General features: G+C 36.9%; 1 protein-coding gene across 1 annotated transcript; it reads left to right on the top strand.

Annotated features, from left to right (window-relative positions):
* Positions 1-1,338: 1,338 nt before the first annotated feature.
* Positions 1,339-21,255, top strand: LOC121415123 (sodium/potassium/calcium exchanger 4-like). Its single transcript, XM_041608223.1, has 9 exons — positions 1,339-1,590; positions 2,117-2,344; positions 5,089-5,172; positions 6,260-6,363; positions 8,715-8,815; positions 12,148-12,413; positions 14,767-15,075; positions 19,631-19,732; positions 20,521-21,255. Exons 1-9 carry the CDS (start codon positions 1,407-1,409, stop codon positions 20,847-20,849), a joined length of 1,707 nt encoding a protein of 568 aa, XP_041464157.1. The 5' UTR covers positions 1,339-1,406; the 3' UTR covers positions 20,850-21,255.
* Positions 21,256-21,883: the final 628 nt, after the last annotated feature.

Raw genomic sequence — 21,883 nt, 5'->3', positions numbered from 1 at the left:
TGGCATATCAATGAACAATTACAATTGATGCCATCTCTGATCAATAGCCTCGTCCTTTCTTGCATGGCTGATCCTGTAAAGGGTTTCATCCCTATAGAGTAATACCGTGCATATCAACCTGTTATATACAATCCTCATTCAGGTGATTCAGCAATGGAGCAATATTGGAAACACACTCGTGTATATTTTCTTTTAACATTATTTTTGAAGTTTTAACCTGTAGTGATTTCGGGTATGATAAACTCCTCTCGCCAGACGAATACATTTTCATGCTTCAAGTCTTCTCACTCAGTTCCAGAGATGCCGGGTCAATAATTTTCTTTTAATATAATAAGGAGAGTCGATCCACACTTACTGCAAGTGATCTTCGTTTGCGAAGAGAGTAATGAACTAGTACTTAAAAAAACAAAACAATCGAAAATGTTCACGGCTACAAACAGGACAAGGGAGGACAAATCCCGTATGTCGTGGAGTTCAGATTCGTGAACTTGTGACCGAACTTGAAGTTGATCAGCAAACAATTGAAATACAGGAGCGCGCTCTCGTGTACTCGGGGACTCGACACCAAAGATCGTGTGTACGGAGAGCGGTATACGTGTTCCGTCATTACTGCATGCAGTCATTCAGCGAAAGCGAGGGTAGATTACACAGCAATATTCTACTCGAAATATGACAAGGTGAAGTAAATGGTTTCACTATGCAATTATTAATAACACCTGAATCAAAGAATCCGCTAGGTGTAGGCCTATATACGTGTACAAAGAGTGTGTAATACGGGGTTCAAAGTCCAAATTATGATTACGAGAAGTTCACCGCTGCACAAAAAGATTATTATAGATATGGATTTTGAGTAATTCGGATGTCCTGTACCGAAACTCTGAACTCTTTGAACTTCACTCGCCCTGAAAACAAATCATGACGGATTGAGCGCAGTCTTTTTGTGTGGATTTATGTCCTACTTTGCCAACAATTCTTCCATGTGTTTATTGGTTGTATTATCGATCTGACGTCGGAAATATTTGGTGCATGCCATGAACATTCAAGAAAAGGAGCCTGCGCATTATTTCGTAGCAACACATGTAGCGATCAAGTGTCGAACTATTTCGGGGGACCTTTCGTAATAGAAAGGCAAAAACGTTCACGCTTTAATTTGATGGCAACGATTTCAGACATTAATTGTTATGCATGTCAACGTTCTTTTCATGGAATAAATCTGTATAGGCTGCTTTGAACCAGTAAGCCCCATTTTGGTGACCATACCACAATACCACTTGGGCAAACGAGTGGCGCCAACCAAATCTTGTACATGTACATGTATGCTCTCTATTGATGATATCATGAGCGACCATTTAAGACTGTAACGTGACCATTTGAAAAGGGGGGAAAGAAGACACATATTGTGAAAAATGGCTAGCTTTCGGCCAACGTCGGATCCACTCGGCCGTGCCAAACTGGTCAAATCCATGATGACAATTGTATTCTGTATGGTTATAGGATATGCGTTCCTTTCCGTCAAAACTGACTCATTCTTGAAGCGAGGATTTGAGACTAAACTTGAAGGCGTCCCCAGATTGAAATCTGTCAGCCAAGGTAATCATTTACCAAAATATTCTTATTTTATATTCATCAAGTATTTTTCATTAAACAGAAAGATAGAGTGGAAATTGATAGATGTGATGGGGAATTGCTTCATTGTAAGATAATTTCCGCCCATTCTTAGAGTATAGTAATAACGTTTCATTGCCTTCTGGCTTTCAATTTCAACATGATGTATCTTTGTAATGTAACAGGATATCATGATGATGGCATTGTAATTAAATATTTGTGAGAAATAATGGTTTGAGTTTCGGGCACAAAGCCTACAGTCTCTGTTTATACTTTCATGTTGAGGTCAAGGTACCTGCTACCTTGTAGGTTGGGCCTGGACTGAAATTCGACTATAGCTTGTTTTATAGGCCTATTCAATCACCCATATTTTTGTTTATTATATTTTTAAATTCCATTTAAGTAGTGTTTCTTATCAAATTTTCAGTGTATTTCATATTCGTATATAAGACATCCAGTCGGTCCCCATCCCCGCAATTTTGTTCATGTGGCAAATGATGTCTCGTTTCAGAGGCGAAGGCATCGGGCCGAAGGCTCCTGTTGGTCAGTGCGAACGGGGATGATGAGGCCAACTGTACTGTGAGAGGGATCAGCAAGTTTCCACCTGGCGTCTTCACGAACGAGCAAAGGAAGAACGGGGCCCTGGTCGTCAACTTTCTCGTCGCTCTCTATCTATGCGGTGCTATCGGTTACGTGTGCTCGGCCTATTTCGTCCCTTCGCTTGAAATACTTTGTGAACGTAAGTGAAAATGGCGCGATCCTGGTGTACCGTGTTAACTTTATATTAATCATTGCAGGGGTCGCGGAATGTTTTTGAAAGTGGGGGTGGGGGGGGGGGCGGGCGGAGCATGCACAGAATCAGACTGATATGAATGTTTTTTGCGTTTTTGTACTCCTTTATTTAAAAAGTGGGGACCGAGGGATCGAAGCCCCCTTCCATTCAGCGGCCCCTGTATTACAAGATGCATTATGATCATTTCAAATTTTTCGTTCAAAATGTCAAGGGTCTATTATTACTTGGCATGTTCGCGATTTTGAAAAAAAAAGTTTTATGAGCTTATTGTATTTGAATTCGAAAAGTTTTTTAAAGCTTGTTTATAGTCAAATTGCATAATACTCAATTCAATTCTATTCTATTTATTTTTTCATTCTTCAACATAATACAAATAAGTACAAGTACAATATGGAAGGGGTGGGGGCTCTTTATCGTCCTAGTTTGCAGTTTTATCGACGGGGGGGGGGGCTGTTTTAATTCGTGCAAATATATTTCAAATTTGCGAAAAAATAAAAGCAAGAAGTGTAATTATCGAAAAGGGAAAGATACAGGGATGTTTCAAAGACAATTTGTATCAATTTTGCCAAAATAGAGGTAAAATGCCTGAAATGAACTTGAAAGGGAAAACCCATGCATTTTTGAGTTCCAACACCAGAATGCGAATGTTGCATCTTCTTTCCTCCTTGCCTATTATGCATGATTAATTCATTTCTTTTCTGCGTATGTAATAATCAGTTTCTCCAGGGGCCCGTTTCATAAAGCTGTTCGCAAGTTACGGATGACTTTACGCACGACTGGTGATCCTTTCTTATGCTATGTGATATCTCTATGTAATTGAGTTATGACCTTAAGAACATGTTCCAGTCGTTCGTAAAGTCGTTCGTAACTTTACGAACAGCTTTATGAAACACCCACCAGGTACAGAAAGGTACGGGTTTTTTTTACAGCTCATCATAAACATAAAAAATCATAAACATGTTTCAACATAGTACGATTCTACCGGTGCAATACATTTAAAAATTACATCAGTAGAATATCGTACGTGTTATGACGTACACTGGCTATCACCATATTTACATAGTCATGATAGTCGGTGGATAAGTGTCAATTCACAACAAGATGACATCCGCATCCATATCAGAAAAGTATTTCAAAATCTCCATTATATCAACTTTGCAATGACGAAATATTTTAATCATAAATATATTCTAAAGTGTACCGAATAGGTCATACACAAATAACTGAAACATCGGAACCGGCAATTTTCGCCGATTTTAGAACCTTTTAATTTGTGTACAAGTAATTACAGACAGGGTCTGAATGTGCGTAGTATATACACACAGAAAAACGTTTTGAACAACTTTGTTTATGAACTGAACAAAGTTCAATCTTTAATACTTGCTGCTTATTGATATTTTTACAATTTTGAAAACATATATTTTAGACTATGTAGTAAACCAGGCTGTATCGTACAGGATTCATACATTTTTTTCTTAGAGGTGTATTTTGTTATTGACTTTTATTACCCTTTCGACTCGTGACGATGAAACCAAGATAAGATTTGAAGGTAAGAACGATAAGTCCAATGCCAAGCATATCAAATCAAACATTTGGACAAGCCAGGTTGGAAATGTGACCCAGATTCTGAAGAAGGAATATGTATGTTTTCTCAATATTGAACTGACCCTTGTTCCTTTATATACACAGCAAAAACTGTGGTGTTGACCGGTGTACATAGAGGACCACACCAGTTATTTTACACCGGTGTTAAATTGATGGTGTTAGTTTCAGTTTTAGGTGTTATTACAACACCTTTGGTTCACTCTAAAAACAAGAAATGTTAACTTAACATTTGAAAGGTTGGAGGAGTGACAACATTTTCTAAATGTTGTATTTACCACTTTAAAGGGATCTACCCAACACTTACAATGTTGGACTCAGCTTTATACAAGGTTGGATGTAACATTTAGAAAAGGTTGTCACTCTTCCAAACTTTCAAATGTTGATTTAACATTCGAAATTTTAGAGTGTTGTTAAATTTACACTCTTTGGTGTTACGTTTAATCTTAAGGACGTAATTTTAACACCTCAGGGTGTGGTCCTCTATTACCACCAATTGGTGTCAGTTTTAACACCACAGTTTTTACAGTGTACTGACCACTGCACCACACACCACAAAATGTGCTTCTGCCAGATATTATAATTTACACAAAGAAAATGTAGTTCATGTTTTTTATACAACGCTGTTTAATACTATATAACCTTAGAGTAATTGTTTAAACAGTTTAAACAATTGTTTAAAATCTTAAACAATAGTTTAGATTTTAATATTTTATTATAAAAAGTTGTAGCACGGTCGTTTAAACTATAATCTTGATTTGAATAAATGGAGAAAATACATGTAAATAGGGAAAGTATATGCAGAGATATTTAGTTCAGAAGGAGAAGAAAAAAAGGAGGAGGAGGAGGAGGAGAAAGGGGGAATGAAGAGGGGAAGAAGAAGATTAGAAAGAAGAAGGAGAAGGGGGAAGAAGACGCAAAAGGAGAAGAAAAATAATAATAAGAAGAAGAAGAAGTAGAAGAAGAAGTAGAAAAAGGAGGAAGAAAATATTATCTTTGATCTAGTTTGTAACATGATCCATTTTATTGCCTACTGGATCAATATAAAGAAAGTGTTGAGCTATAATGAATTCTGTTCAATTTTGTAGGTCTTAAACTCCAGCCCGATGTAGCGGGAGCAACGTTTATGGCGGCTGGAAGTTCAGCTCCTGAACTCTTCTCGGCTGTAATTGGTAAATATCTGTAATTTCCTTATTCCATTTACAATGTTCAAATTATATTCTAGGGTGTTATTTTATGATGTGTTATTTAGAAGAGGGTCAAAATTCATTCTCCGGGTATTGATTCAATTAAGTTCGAGGTGTTATAAAATTACATTTTTCCTAATTTATCGGCCGATATGTATTTAGAAATGATGAGACGTGGAAACCTCTGCCCAAGCATGGTCGAAGCTGTGGCGAAGTAGAGCTCCATTTCTTTCTTCAGTCATACTATTAGTTCTTTCGCATAAAGAATTGGTAGTTTTAACCCAAATTGAAAGTTCCGTAAGTTAACTGAAATTAATTGTATATCAAACCTAAAACTGCAACAAATGCTTCACTTTCAAAGAATGGATGAATTGCGTGTTCATTCAAAAAAAAATATTTGCCCTCTGTTAACGTAAACTACGCGCCATAATGAAAATAAGAACAACTTGTGATAGTATTCGAAAACTACGGACTTTAATGTTTATGTTATTGTCTTCATCAAAAGCTAAAAGCAGAAAACAGTCATGTATGTATATTCTGCAATATTTTTCACTAGGATTCACTAGGACTCAATTTCGTTATATGCGTTTATTTTTTTTATTGAACGGTGCGTAAAAAACGAACGGGGCCACTCACATGGCTTGTGTTTGATTAAAAGGGACTTTGCTTTTGTAATTGCATTGATTTGATATCATTTACTTTTTTGTTTGTTCATCTTTCTGGTGCTCTTGAAAAAAAAATTTTATAGCTTCGTCATGTTTGTTTACAAAATACCATTCAGATCTGTCATGAAAACGAGAGAGAGAGAGAGAGGGGGGGGGGGACTCTCTTTAAACATTAATAAAGACGTGTAAAGAAAAATGCTTCCGTCTAAAACGATGGATATTTTGATTTGTAAAATCGCTTTCGATAGACCATGATATTTTTTTCGAAAACAATGTTTAAATGATGATGAATAGCTATCTCGGAATTAGAGGAGCTTTGTGAGTCAGCTGATTTACGTTTGCAAAATTCATGGATCCATGACTATTTGAAATAAATATATGTTCATATATTTCCAATTTATTTCAAGGAACATTCATATCTGAAGACGATACTGGGCTGAGTGCTATTGTGGGATCGGCAGCATTCAACATCTTCGTCATCATCAGCTTATGTTGCTTCTTCGCTGGCCAGGTGAGATCCATAGGCTCGTATTCTGAGCTCGGGTTTAAATTAAACCCTGGTTTAAAGTTGTGGTTTAACTATGAAAAGCCAATTGCACTGCAAAAATTTAACACCAGCCCGGAATCTCTATATGTCCACACCAGAGAAGTATTAAACAACACCACTTTGGAATCAAACCGATGCGATTTTAATACGAGTTGGTGTTGTATAAACATATACAGTATCTGGTGTTAGACCAAAACCATACTGGTGTTGTTTAACACTTCTCTGGTGTGGACATGTATAGATTCCGGATTGGTTTTAAATTAACACATGCGTTTTTGCATTGTGGGGCACAAATCCCTCACAGTTCACATCCAGTCTATTAACTCATTATGACACTCAAGAAACTGTTCATAATTGTCTTCGACTGATAGCTGTAGTATTATTCTTCAGTATGATGAAAGCAAAAGGAAACAAAGATAAACATAAGAAATATACAATATTGAACAGAATTTGGACCCCCATAATTTTAGCACAGAGGTAGACCGTTGGTCTATATAAGATAAATCCGACTTCAGAATACGGGCCTATAGTATACTGCTTTTTGATGACATAATCTTAATAATGGTATATTTTCCCCCTCCCGTTTTATTGGACAGTTTAGATAATTATGTGGGACCTGTCTTCGAGGGACCGGCACCCCTGGGAGGGGAGGGGGGGGGGGGGGGGGGTGGTGGGAATGTTCCCCGACAAAACATTTGAAGCGGTATATATATATATATATGTATTCCGAGGTAGCTTAGGAAGCAATCATCAGGCCGTCGATGAAGAAGCAGAAAATAACGTTGAATTTAATAATTTTAAAACATATATATATGTAAACATAAAAAAAACAAAAGAATTGTAGAATGACTATAGGCGTTCAACATTAAGGAAGTATAAAAACCTCGTCGATCTGGCGCTGCACAGTGGCTGCCGGGTCCACGATCAATTTGGCAAAATGAATTTTCGGAATATTTTTATTCTCAGATTCCCGTTTTGAACAATAAAACATGGATTTTAAATAAGTCATCGGGTTCATACTATTCATATTTGAACATTTTCTATTCCTATTTGACCATTTCTGATTCGAAAATATACTGAATGGTCAAAGGAAAAACAATGAAAATTGATGTTTTAATGATATAATATAGAAATGATCCCATAGAAAATGTAAAATGTGATCAAATACTTGGGTGTAACACTTGACTCTGACAGGACGTGGGGAGAACATGTATCTAGTATCGTTGGTAAAATATCTCGTACGGTAAGTTGTATAAAGAGAATCAAACAATTCTTAAGAATATATATGTTTCCATGATTTAACCTGACATTGTTGTACATCTTGGGGAAGCTGTGCAAAAACCAACAAAAATAAAATACAAAAACTGCGGAATAAGTATGCCCGAATGATTTTGAATAAGGACTACCTTACTCCCCAACATGAATTGTTGTCTACACTAAAAGGGCAAACAGTGGAGGAACGTAGTATAAATTTTGTGTTCTTGCAAATACAAAACGATTTAGCCCGGCCAGCTTATTTTGAAATAGTTATCTGCAAAATAAAACACGATTTCCTGAACAATGCCCCACTCCCCTACCCAAGGACGGATTATAAAAGATTTTATTTTGAATATGTTGCTGCCGTCTTATTTAATTCTCTCCGTTGTGATATACAAAAATGCACGTCCCTCCATGCATTAAAAAAAAACACTGTAAATCATTAAAATTCTGACTGTCATACATACTGAATAACTTGATGTAGATGTAATGAATCCATAATTGTTGATTTCACTCTATATGTTTATTGTAATGTAGGCCTATTCTATTCTTTATTTTGTTACATACATTGAATTGCTATTGATGTAGAGTTGTTTGCTAAAACTGCGGGGGAGGGGGCTTTGGAAAGCAGTTTTGCATAATTGAACAGGCCTACCCTGCAGTGAAAATAAATAAAACCAATAAATAGATAAATAAATAAATGAATAAATAAATAAGCAAGAGCAAACTTTTCATGACTTTTTCTGTTCGTGTAAAATTGTGCTCATAATTCACATCTGGTATGTTTTGTGATGATGAACTGAAGTGTGAGGATTAAGATCAATAAATTTGAATCAAATTTTAATTTTGAATAAAGCCTCTGAGTGAGATAGCATTTTTGTATTAAACATGAAAAGAACCATGATGACGATTGTATTGACAAGGAAACGATGATCTTGCATTATTTTCAATCAAATAAAGAATAATGATAATGATGATGAACCTAATTCTTTCATCCTCTTCGTAAAGCACATCATTGCATCTCTAATAATTCATACATTCTCTCTTTTATTTCATAGGAACTCGTAATTCACTGGTGGCCATTTTGTCGCGACTGTTTTGTATACGTGATCAGTATTTTGATAATGGTAGTTGTTATTCTGGATGGGGAAATACAATGGTATGTATATTGTTTTTCTGCTTTTGTTTTAATTGTTTTAGTTGTCGGAAATTGTATGAGGTATATGCACTGGTCTATGGCTTGGTCATGGCCGTACGCAGACCCCCCTTTTTTTTGGGGGGGGGGGGGCACGACGCGTAAAAATTATTGAAGAAACTGAAAATATATATAAAACAAAACATGAAAGAGAGTGATTGAAGGACACATTGCATTTTCTAAAGTGAAAATAAAGGATTTCGTTTCGAGTGAATTTGTGAAAATCATCAGTAAAAAAGGTAATTTTTCAAAATTTCGGGGGGGGGGGGGTTGGATGGGGACAGCTGCTGCATACGGCCGTGGGCTTAGCAATCATGGGTGATCTCAACTGGGGAAAGGGATGGAGGGAATGGCTAATTTTTTTTCCTGCGACATTTTCTTCCCAGCGTCAGAATGGCGTTTGTTCCGCCATCAGAGACAACAAGCTATACATGTATAGCAATATGCAACGCGTTGAGCAACTAGTCAACGTGGCGCAAGGCGTTAATCTTTGTTTCGACAACGACAAGGTCGAGGGTTCGAATCTATGATAGTTTTCATATTCATCTTTCCTCTTTTTATTGAATATAAAGACGAGGAAAGATTGTTAGGGCACAAGACAAAAGGGAAACGAAAGGTCATAGGAAAATCAACTCCGCAACCGGGGGGGGGGGGCAGATATAGAAAGCGGATTTTAAAATGTAGATCAAGGTCGTTGGAGATTAAAGGGGTACTCCAGGCCAAAAATAATGTGCTTTGAATAGGAAAAGAAAAATCAGATCAACAAATCACTGAAAAATTCCATGAAAATTGGACAAGGAATATAACAAAGACATGCAACAGTACAGTTGCATGTCTGCATGAATTTTCTATGATCAAATCGATGATGTCCCATCCCCACTTGTTCTTTTGTATTTTATTTATAAGAAATTTTGATTATTCAAATTATGTCCTCCAAGAATTAAGAAATGGCTTTACAACAGATTTAATGTTAGATACTTAGTATTCATTGCTGCAAATTATAGGAAACATATCATACACACATGTACGAAAATACGAAACAATTATGATCTCATGTACTGATATAGGAAAAAGGAAAATGTGGAAAAGACATCACACCCACCTAATGAATATTCATGACGACGCGTATATAGCGGTTTTTAAAAAACTTTGAAATTCGATAACATCCTAATTTTGAGGAATTAGATAAACAAAAATTTAGCCTGGAGTACCCCCTTAAGAGAGGGTTCAAAAGAAAGGAATGTCTGAATTTTCGTGAACATTGTTCAACTCACTCCCAAGGCTTGCCTAATACATTCAGAGTTACTCGACCACGGAGAACATCATAAAGGAGCAATAAAGGTTCCATGACATTTGCTCAGTCCGGCGACAATAATTATTGATCCGCTCTAAATTCCACACATTAATCGAATGACTAACTTTAACCCTAAACACTGGGTTGAACATTATACCCTACTCTAACGCAGAACCGGGGGAGGGGGCAGGGGGAGCACTTGACCCCCCCCAAAAAAAAAATCCCATACAGTAGGCAAATAGTACCTTTTGTTAAAAATAGAAAGGGTCCTTTTTTCAAAATGAAATGTACCCTTTTTCAAATTAAAATACTCTTTTAAAACAATGCATTTTAGGTTGGAAAATTGCTCATGCTTTGCTCTCGCATCATTAATTGTTTAGTAAGGTACTCATTCTGTTCTTGGTTACATAAAGTGCTAAGAATGTAAAGATATCAGTTTTGAATATAATATTTTAGCTCGCGCTTCGCGCTCACATTATTTTTATTGGTGAGATATGCAGTGTATCCTATTCATCAGTCACTAAATGAAGTCCATATTCAGCTTCTTTTTCTTGTCAGTATATTAAAAATATCAGCTCGCACTTCTCGCGTCAATTTTAATGATAACATAAACTGATCGGAATGTTTGATTTTCTGGTCTTATTACATGAAATGTCCAAAAGTTTGCGCCATAATTGACCAAAAAGTGAGCATCAAAAATTTCATATTTGAATTTTCTTTCCAAACCGCTCCCTCGTGAAAAAGAGAGACTAAATACATATTTTATCAATCAGAATCACTTCAAAAATGCTTTGCTCAACTTAATTACTACAAAAACACAACTACTTCACGCACATGATAATCTCATGGTGAAAATATTCGTTTGCATCAAAATGCCAATTTTTACAGATATGTGCCATTTTCTGGCTTTGCCCCCCTCCTAAACAAAAACGAGAATATGTTCCGCCGCCCTGCTTAGGGGAAAGTGGGGGTAATGACGAACACCTTTCTGATCAGAGCGATAGCAAGAATTAAAGTGAGCCTTATTCCAAAACTAGTACATAATTTGATAAAACACATATATTGACTGTAACAACGTCTTTATTGATCATCAAGCATTCCTTTATAATTCATAGTACAAAACGCAAATTTTCGGGATTACCCCGCACTTCCGGGCCACGGGGTAATCGCGAACGCCATTCGTGGAAACACTCAGAAAGTACATGTAATTTGGATTCTTTTCGATTATTCTTTAATCGGAAGAGACAAGTCAACAGATCCCTGCATGGGAAGTCAGACAACATTCTGTGTTACGGCTATTATGTCATGACAGCAGATTAACCTCACCTCTCCTTGGAGATATTGAGATGTTCAGGATTACCCCGCGTTCGGGATTACCCCACTCTTCATTCTTCAATGAAGGAAACGTAAAAAAGCGAAAATCTGTCATATGGATTTTTCCAGATTATTCTTTAATCAGTAGAGACCAGTCCACAGATCCGTGCATGATGGAAAGTCAGACAACATTCTGTGTTACGGCTATTATGCCGTGACAGCAGAACCTCACCTCTCCTAGAGATATTAAGGTGTTCGGGATTACCCCGCGTTCGGGATTACCCCACTCTCCCCTATACATCTTAGAATGTAAGCCCGGAACAATTGTCGCAGAACAAACGTCGTGTGTCGTGTCATCGCGTTGGTTTACGGTTTATAAATTTGAATGAAGTCAGATGGGTGTTTAATGAAGATGTTTGTAAGATACGATCGACTTTACGCCCGACTGGTGGCCCTTTCTTGTGCTATGTGTTATCCCTATGTAATTGATTTTTATGACCTAAGAACATGTTCCAGTCGAGCGCATAAAGTCGTGCGTAACTTTACGAACAGCTTTACGAAACACCCACCGGAGCCAGAGCCCTTTATCATAGAGTTCGGGTCTATCACATTGTCATTTATTTTCTGTTTGCTTTATTTTATTTTATTTTATCTATTTAATTGAATGTATTAACATTTATCCCTGCAGGTGGGAAGGATTAATACTCTCCTGTGGTTACATCGTCTACATCGCCATCATGTATTTCAACCCGTACCTTTCAATGCGGGCCTCGGAAATAGAGGAGAGATGGAGACGACGAGGCGGTAACCACGGTAACCCAACATCCGAAGACGGGGTAAGTTTACTCTCCGACAAACAGAGCGAGACTTCCTACGGAACGACGGCTTATCACGAAACACAGACGCCGAACAGTGAGCTGAGTCGCCATAGCAACGGGGCCATTCCTAATATCGGTAAGATACATGTATACCAGTGGTTCAGGTGCTGTGGCCGAGTGGTCTAAGGTAAAACATGGAAAGTCCGGAGTTCGATCCTCGGCCGCGGCACTCATGCCCGTGAGCAAGGCATTTAATCTACAATGCTCTTTTACCCTGCTTTCAAATAATATTGGTAACTAATACCATGGTCACATTTGTTCTACGGCGGCCGTACGGCGAGTCGAAAACAGCCGTTTTATCAATTTTGATTCAAACCACCTACATGTAGTTGGACAAAAAAAATGTTGAAACGGCTGTATTCGACTCGCCGTACGGCCGCCGTAGAACAAATGTGACCATGGCATAAGTGTGCACTTGGGTTATTACTAAGTGTCCGAGATGTTAACGACATTCTCCGGCGACAATTGCTCCCGGCTTTATTTTGTCTCGGATTTAGGGTTAAGGTTGCAATAGGGCTTTATATTTAGGATAGGGTATAGTGTTAAGTCTAGGTTTGAAGTTTGTTATTTCATTTGTGTGTGGAATTTAGAGCAGAGCAATTGTCGCCGGAGCAAATGTCATGGAACCGTGCGAGAACGAGTGCTTCAGTCATACTAACGACTCCAAACGGTTTGATCGATAGCATGTCATTGGTAATATTGTAATAGATTTGGTCGGTCTGGGGTCGGTCTTGCCGATGTGAGTAACGGCATCACTGGTAGAAGATGCGGAAGACGAGGAGAAAGGAGTAGAGGAAGAGAAAGGACAAGGTGGAGGAGAAGGAGGAGGAGAAGAAGAAGAAAAGCAGAAGAAGAAGAAGAATACTAAGGAGGTGGAAGGGAAGAAGAAAAAGAAGAGAAGAGGAAGAAGTAGAGAGAAAGGTCGTTAGATAATGAATAGCTGTGAAATTAGACAAATTATTGGTTAAAATTTCCCAGGAGGACAAGAAGAAGGAGAAGGAGGAGGAGAAGGAGAAGATGAAGAAGAAGAAAATGAGAAAAAGGAGAAGAAGAAAAGAAGAATAAGAAAAGAAGAAGAAATTGAAGAAGAAGGAGAAGAAAAGAAGAAGGAGAAGATGAAGATAAAGAAGAAGGGGAGGAAGAAGAGAAGAAAAAGGAGGAGGAGCAAGAGAAGAAGAAGAAGAAAGGGAGAAAGACGAAGGAGACGAATAAAAAGAAAAAAAAGAGAAGAAGTCGAGAGAGAGAGGGGGGGGGGGTGAGTTACGGGTTAGCTATATACATGTAGCTGAGCAAAGTTAATATGATCCAACACTTTGGAATCAAATATAATTGATAACTTCTCAAATATCGTGACTACTGTCACGATACTCACGGCTCAATCTCAGATATAATAGTTGTCATTTTTATTTACCAGAGGAAGTTTACAATGCGTGATCGGCCAATAAACGAACCGTATATCGACCTAAATAGCCAGTTTTGAAATTCTTACCTTCAGCTGGGATCAGTCATACGCACAGTACGTTGGTGAATATTGTGTCAGATAATGAATAGCCGTGAAATTAGACAAATTATTGGTTAAAATTTCCCAGAATATCGTTGATTTTGAGCTTTGTTCTGGTCGGACACAATTATTTTTGCCAAGTCATCTAAGATAAATTATTTTTCCTATGAAGGTTAAGTGCATTTTTTAATTGGAAAAAAGGAAAAGAGATACACCATGATGTATATAAACTTTAACCTTTGGTCTATCTTCCTGATCAAAAGGCAGAAAGTCATCAGTTTTGAATAACATTGGGTGAAGAATGTATCTCCGTTCCTATTTATAAATCAGTTTGAAAAGTATCCCTTGAATGCAAACGTTGAAAACATGTGCTTTTAACATTTCTAATATTCTAAACTCTGCTTAAATTCAATCTCTTGTTTTAAATTATGGTTATGAATAACAATAGCGACAAAAATCTTTTACAGTACAGGTTAAACTTTTAGCTAAATTGACACTCGCACCATTCATAGAATTTACTACAATAGTTTTCGTCATTAGCAAATGATCAGGAAATAGCACAATATAAATAAGAAATATTCGATCTGAATAGAATTTTAGCGACATATCTGGCTTCCCATAAAAGTAAGATAAGTACAGAATTAGACAGCGTCCTAGACTTCAGAATACGATTTCTGGCATAAAAAAAATGGGTTGGGCGATTCTCAAAGTAATATAGAAGGTAGGCGTCCCTTAATTGCGTCACGCCTAGACCCGCCGCTGTATGTAAGCTTTTTAAAAGAAATATCATTTTGATATATTCTCTATATAGAAGGTATTATAGGCGTCCCTTAATTGCGTCACACCTAGACCCGCCGCTGAATGTAAGCTTTTTAAAAGAAATATTTTGATATGCTCTATTTTGTCTATTCTTCCAAATACGAAACAGATTGCGCTTACGATCCCGATGTCGAAGGCTACAAGGAGAAACCTCGCACGGTGACGACCACCAGCTCCGTGGTCACTGACCACCCGCCCCTCTCGGAGCACGACAGTCATGTCTTCTATCCACCGTCGTCATGGTTCTTCCGCGTCCTCTGGGCCGTTGGCCTTCCCGTCATCCTCATCACCTTCCTTACCGTTCCCGATTGTAGGAAACCGGGACTGTGGAGGCGGCTTTATTTCTTCACCTTTATCATATCGACCGCCTGGTTGGCTGGGTTGGCGTACGTACTCTATTGGATGATCGTAGTGATAGGCAAGTCTCGCAGCTTATTCCATGACTCACATGATTCAAGCCTTTGCTATTCCTTTCACCAAGTGACGTCTGTATTCTATCCACCAAGGGCTGCCCCGCGCCACAGTGGGGGTGAAGAATTGACTGCGAGTGACCACCCTCCCTATAATTTTTCAAGTAGGAAAAAGGAAAGAAATATAAGGGGAAAAATAAAAAAGGAAAGGAAGAAAAAGCGAAGGGAATGAAGGGAATGAAGGGGAGGCATTGGTCGCGTTAGTACTACTGGCGTGGGCGGAAATCCCAGGGGGGGGGACAGGGGGGACGTGTCCCCCCTACAAAAAATAGTAGGGGGGACACAATATCAAATGTCCCCCCTACTATTTTTGGTCTTCTATGATGGAAAAAATGCATCATTCACATGCGAAATAATACATGTATTTTGGACTAAATGACCTTACATTTGGGTGAAAACCTTTTTTTTTGCATGCCAACTTTTCCAGAGTGAATAAAATAAGATGAGGGGAAGACTTGGAAAATAAAAAGAATCTGTTGTGTCACTATACAAAATTTTCGCTCGCGCTACGCGCTCGCATTGTCTGTTAGGTGATTATTCAATATGGAGCTTAAATATCAAGTTTGGAAGTTTTGTATGGGACAAAAAACCTGACAAAATTAATCGTAAGACTATTGTTGGAGATTATAATGTTGGAGGCCTAAAAATGTTACACATACAGTCAGTTATTATGGGCTTGAAAATTACATGGGTGAAAAGATTTTTTAATGATTATAACACAGGTAAATGGAAATGTTTTTTTAACTTATTCCTAAATGGTCTTGGTAATAAACTTTTTTTTATTGCAATATTAGAAACAATGAAAAGAAATTTCATATGGATAATATTTTTATTAAAGAAGTTTTGCAGTCTTGGTGTGAGTTAACTTTTAATGAAAATCCTCCTGCTGAGTTTATTCACAATCAGGTTATATGGAATAACTCTTGTATCAAGGTAAATGGTTCTTTACTTTTTAAAAAAGATTGGATAAAGGTATTATTAGGTTAAATCATTTGTTGAAGCAGGATGGTAACTTTCTCTCACATTCTGATTTTGTTCGTAAGTTTGATATTCATTGTAATTTTCTTGATTATTATTCTGTTATATCTGCCATACCAATTGAATGGAAAATGGTTTGCAAAGAACCTCCTAAAAAGAAAGTGAATTACCAAGAGGAAATTATATATAACATAAACAAGGTAACAAAAGTGTGTAAATATATTCATAAAACGTGTGTTGAGAAAATTTTTAAAATTCCTATTTCACAAAACAAATGGAAAAGTATTATTTCAGATCCAATCGTTACTTGGGACAAAATCTATATGATTCCTTTTAAATGTACTTTTTCAACAAAGCTTAGATATTTTCAGTACAAAATTTTTCATAATATTCTTGGCGTTAACAAGTACTTGAAAACTGTTGGTATATCACATTCTGATTTATGTTCCTTTTGTTCAGCATACACGGAAACTATTGCTCATTTATTTTGGGAATGTCCCCTTACTCGTCGATTTTTAGATGATTTTGAAAAATACACTCTTAAAAGTGAAATAAAATTATCTTTCAATGACTTTGTATTTGGCATACCAGCTGGAAATTCTTCTTTTAATTTTGATATTTTATATGCCAAATATTATCTTTTCAACTAAATGTTTAAAAGGAAACTTATCATTCTCATCATTTCAAAAGAAATTAAAGTATCAGCATGAGATAGAACGAACTATGCACATGCAACAAAATAAGTTTATTGTATATCTTGATGAATCGAGGCACATCGAGCTTATTTAAATTATGTATTGTGTATATGTATGATATTGAATTTGATGTATCACATACATTTTGCATTTGTTTATATGCGTTGTGGAGAAATATTGAATAAAGACTTTCTTTGAAAAAGAAAAAAAAAGTTTGGAAGTCAATATACATTACACATTCACCTCGGAAATCGAACTTTCATTACTTGTGATTTTCAAACTGAATTTTTAAAATGTGCTCTGTTAAAAATATCCCTTTTTAAGTCTGATTGTCAAAACGTATCAGATAGCGCTACTCGCTCGCATTTGATTGGCGAGTTAGGTATGTCTCAATATTAGTTTTCATGACAGTTTATCAAAGATTTTGGTTCGCGATTTGCGCTCGCATTAAGGGTTAAAAAATATATTAACTGATGCATTCTATTCATAATTACAAATAATATCATCAGATTTCTCACCCCCATTGGGCATTAATAAATAAATATTATTTAATGATTAAATTGTCCATTTTGTTTCATCTCGCGCTTAGCCAGATGAATAGGAAGATAGTCATCATTTTCATATGACATGTCCTAAGGATGTCCCGGTCCTATGTCAAAACTCAAGTAATAATGAAGAATATCAGCTCTTTATTAAGTGCGATCCATATCCATCTCACAATTTTCCCAAAGAGTACTTGAAATATAGAGCTGAAATTGACTTTTTTTCAGAACGGAATATCAAATAGTTTAAGCTCGTGCTTCGCGCTCGCTTTGATTTTGATGATAAAAGACATTTAGAATGCCTATATAGATTCTAGGTCTAAGTAAACAAGCGCACATGTTTATTCAGATACTCAACTTGTTCTCTATATTTACATCATTATCCAGTTTCAGATCACAATATCAAAATTGTTCTGCTCACGCTTTGTGCTCGTATTATTAATGTAGGAAGATCCCCTATTACTCATTTTTTACATGGCTTACAAAACATGAATAGAGTGTCCGTTTTTAGGCATAAATCTCGATTTTTTTTCTGCTCGCGCTTCGCACTCGCATCAATTGTTTAGTTATTTAAATATCTGTTTAAATCACAAAAAATGCTTTGAATTTTTATTCCTAATTAGGCTAAAATGTAAAAAAAAATAGGTCTCGCGTTGCGCTCGCATTATTTGATTTTTTTTTAAAATATGTAACGTCTTCATGACTAACTACAAGCAGTTTTTGTACCTTTTCCACCAGTTCATTTCTGCTCGCGCTTCACGTTCGTAGTAATAATTCATTTACATACACATCTTTAAAGGATAGCAAACATTGCCCAAAATGTTCAAAATTTTAGGAAAAAAATACATTATCATGATTATACTTCTAAAAAAAATTTGCTCGCACTTTGCGCTAGCATTATATAAATAAGGAATATGTTATTATATATTTATGTTCATTCATAAGAATAAAGCTAAGAAGTGACTATTAGGACTACCCCTTCAAAAAAAAAATCATCTTCGAGCGGCCGATCGGGGAAAATATGGCTGAAAAATCCGCCCCCATTGGCGAAGGCTGGATCCGCCCCTGCTTAACAAGTACCTTTTCGATCAGTTCAAATTAAACGTATATGAACATTTTCTGGCCGCACTTTGCACTCGCATTATTAATGTAAGCAAGACCCCCAATTACTCATCCTTTTCATGATTTACAGAACATGAATAGAGTGTCTCGTTCTTTGGTCTAAATCTCAAAATTTTCCACTCGAGCTCCACATCAATTGTCCAGTTATATAATATTATGTTTAAGTTACAGAAAGTACTTATATAGAATTTCCATTCTTTAAGGTAAAATTTCAAAAAAAATTCAGCTTTATTAGATTGTATGTAACGCCTTCATGGCTAATTGCAAGCAGTCTTTAACAGGTACCTTTTATATTAGTTCATTTCTGCTCGCACCCTGCGTTCGTAGTAATCATTTAGTTGCACACACATCTTTTTCAGGTTAAAATAAATTGCCTAGAATGTTCAATTTTTTGAGAAAAATACATAAAATTCCCCCCCCCACAAAAATTTGCTTGCGCTTCGCGCTTGCAATATATAAATACGGATTATGATATATATTTATGTTGATTTATAAGAATGAAGCTAAGAAGTGACCATGAGGACTACCCCTTCAATGAAACAAACAAAAATCATCTCCGAGCAGCTGATCGGGGATTAACATAATTATGGCGGAAAAAATCGCCCCACCCCATTGGCGAAGGCTGGATCCGCCCTTGTGGTCCCCCCTACCTTTCGGGGCAGATTTCCGCCCATGACTACTGGTATATAGACCCTAGCGTACCTAAGGTTACCTGACGAAACAACTGATGCAGGGGACGTACCCGAAATCCTTTATTTGTGGTTGAAGATATATATTTATTTGCTTGTCAATTTTTTTCGCGGACGAAATATCCTCCAAAAAATTTGCCCCCCTTTTGCTAAATCCTGGGTACACCGCTGTATATAGCCCATAGTGCGAAAAAAAGGTCGGACTTAATATTCACAACATATCTATCGTTTACTTATATGGTCAAACATATCCTAGTAGCCTCCTGTCTATAGCGGAAATATATATTCCACTAATTTAAAGGAAATATGGGTCTACGAGAACCTGTTCTATTTAGACCATCTGTAGTCAGTGGCCACTTCTTCCGTTATAATTTCGCCGTCTCAATAGACAGGTTTGACAGTATTATCATGTAATCATTGAAAATGGAATTTAACGAAATAAAATGAAAATTATGTTTATCAATGCTCCGTTTCCAGGATACACTCTTGATATACCAGATACAGTGATGGGAATATCCTTGCTCGCGGGAGGGACAAGCGTACCTGATGCCATCGCTAGTATCCTTGTAGCAAGAGATGGTAAGACAAGACTGCCCTCAAGTTGAGATGTGGGATTTATTTCTTTCAATATATATTTATTCATTTATTCATTCAATCATTTAATTATTTGTTTATCTATTTATATATTTATTTATTCATTCATTCTTATTTATTTATATATTTTATTTCATTTGTTCATTTATTTATTTAGTATCATTTTTATCATTTATTATTATTATTATCTTTTTTTTTTTTTTTTGGGGGGGAGATGTTCATGTCACTATTAGTGAGTCAACAATTTTAGGGGGCACCGTGACACAAGGGGAACAATTTTCTAGATAGTCTTCAGCGAACGGACCGAGCAAAAAAGGACTTTTTGTATCAAATCTAATCTAATCTTACAATATGGCAAGATTTTTTAAATTCATATTTTACATGTTTTATCGCTCTCGCTCATTTTTTTATGATAAGTGCATCGAAACACCTCCATCTGCAGGGCGAAACCGAGCTTGGTGGCTCGGTGGTAGAACGCCCGCCTCATGAACGGGAAGTCGTGGGTTAGATCCCAGGCCGAGCCATTATTATCATTCTTGTTGTTGTTGTTATTAGTATATTTATTTTATTATTCTTCATCTATGAAATTTGAAAATAATACGGTAGGCTCCCAAATGCATTCTTTTCGCACCCCGCACAATGGAGCGATGACACTTTTTTTTTTGGGGGGGGGCTGCTGCTCATTTCTTTTCGGGAGCCGAAATAATATTCATTTTGGAGTAATGACATTTATTTTTACTACTAATATGCAAAATTTCATGTATTATTTTCAGGATACGGTGACATGGCCCTGTCAAACATTGTCGGGAGCAATATCTTCGAAGTGTTCATCTGCCTGGGCCTGCTGTGGTTCATCTACGGCGTCGCCATCCAACAACCCGTCGAGATCGCCAGCGAAGGGCTGGTCTTCACCACCATCGCTCTCCTGCTCACCGTCGCTTTCATCCTCCTCGCCATCCACCTGAACGGATGGAAGCTGGACTTCAAGATGGGCGTCATCTGCATGGTCGTCTACCTCGGATTCATCGCCATCGCGGTCCTTTGGGAGCTCGGGATTATCGTCGGGATTGAATTACCGGTCTTCTGCGACGGGCCGACCTGATCTTAAGATAATACAGGTCACGTGGGATCATACAACCACGCGTCCCATTATCATGAACTACGTATGCCATTATTAAGACGTGGGCGGCAAGGTGCAATGTCAGAGAAAACTTCAGGCAATATGAGACAGACCTGTTTTATATTAAAACCGGCGCTCACTATACCACTGTGATCTGATTTTCAAAGCAATGGTGCAAAGATGGCATTTGATATGAATGTTCCGAGGGGAAGTCAACTGTGGGTGGTCTCTCATTGACTGTGTGTTATAAAAATATAGTCTTAAAATATCCTTTATTTCGGACATCTACTAAATACAACAGAGAATACATTAACCGTTTGTATTTGTATAGAGAAACTAAAATGTTTTGAGAGGAAAGTAATTGTGCTACTTGGTAACATAATTGCTGCAGTATAAATGTATTGAGTAGTTAATTAGCATGTATATAATTCAAGTGGGTCTATATTACCAGACTACACTAGCATTATGGGTAAGGAAACTGGCCAGGTATGAGTAGTTGAGGACTCGAGATGGCGCTATTGGCTCGTATCTGCTTTAATCCCAACAAATAGTTGATTTGAATAAAAGGTGAAAAATTCAACGATATGATAAAACTGAACATTTCATCATAATCGGATGAAAAATAAAAAAAAGTTGTGACATTTTAAAGTATCACCAAACTTCTTAAAACATTTATTGTGCACATCCTGTCCAAGTATGCAAATGAGCAGACTGATGACGTCATCCACTTGCTATTTCTTTTGTATTTTATTGTATGAAATATGAACATTCTAGTTTTCTCCGCATTGTCATTTGAAACAAAATTTTATCTGAACACCATCATTTTACCAGTTTATAGTTAAGTCAAGTTGGTCATTACTGTCAAATCTGTAAAAGCTGAAATATTATAATTCAAACAATAAAAAACCGAAAGAAATGGTGAGAGACATCGACTCTCTCATTTGCATATCACTGAGTTGTTCATATAAACTGAAAAATAAGCGAAACTTAAAAATGTCGTTACTTTCTTACTTTAC

Source organism: Lytechinus variegatus, chromosome 5 (genome assembly GCF_018143015.1).
Source record: "Lytechinus variegatus isolate NC3 chromosome 5, Lvar_3.0, whole genome shotgun sequence".
Lineage (NCBI taxonomy): Eukaryota > Metazoa > Echinodermata > Echinoidea > Temnopleuroida > Toxopneustidae > Lytechinus > Lytechinus variegatus.
This window is presented reverse-complemented; position numbering and strand designations above follow the sequence as displayed.

What these genes read in the sequence shown, in the direction of transcription:
- LOC121415123 (XM_041608223.1), top strand. Translation starts at nt 1,407, where the DNA reads ATGGCTAGCTTTCGGCCAACGTCGGATCCACTCGGCCGTGCCAAACTG. An exon ending in ATTGAAATCTGTCAGCCAAG is followed by an intron (nt 1,591 to 2,116) that starts GTAATCATTTAC and finishes GTCTCGTTTCAG; the next exon opens with AGGCGAAGGCATCGGGCCGA. An exon ending in TATCCTTGTAGCAAGAGATG is followed by an intron (nt 19,733 to 20,520) that starts GTAAGACAAGAC and finishes TATTATTTTCAG; the next exon opens with GATACGGTGACATGGCCCTG.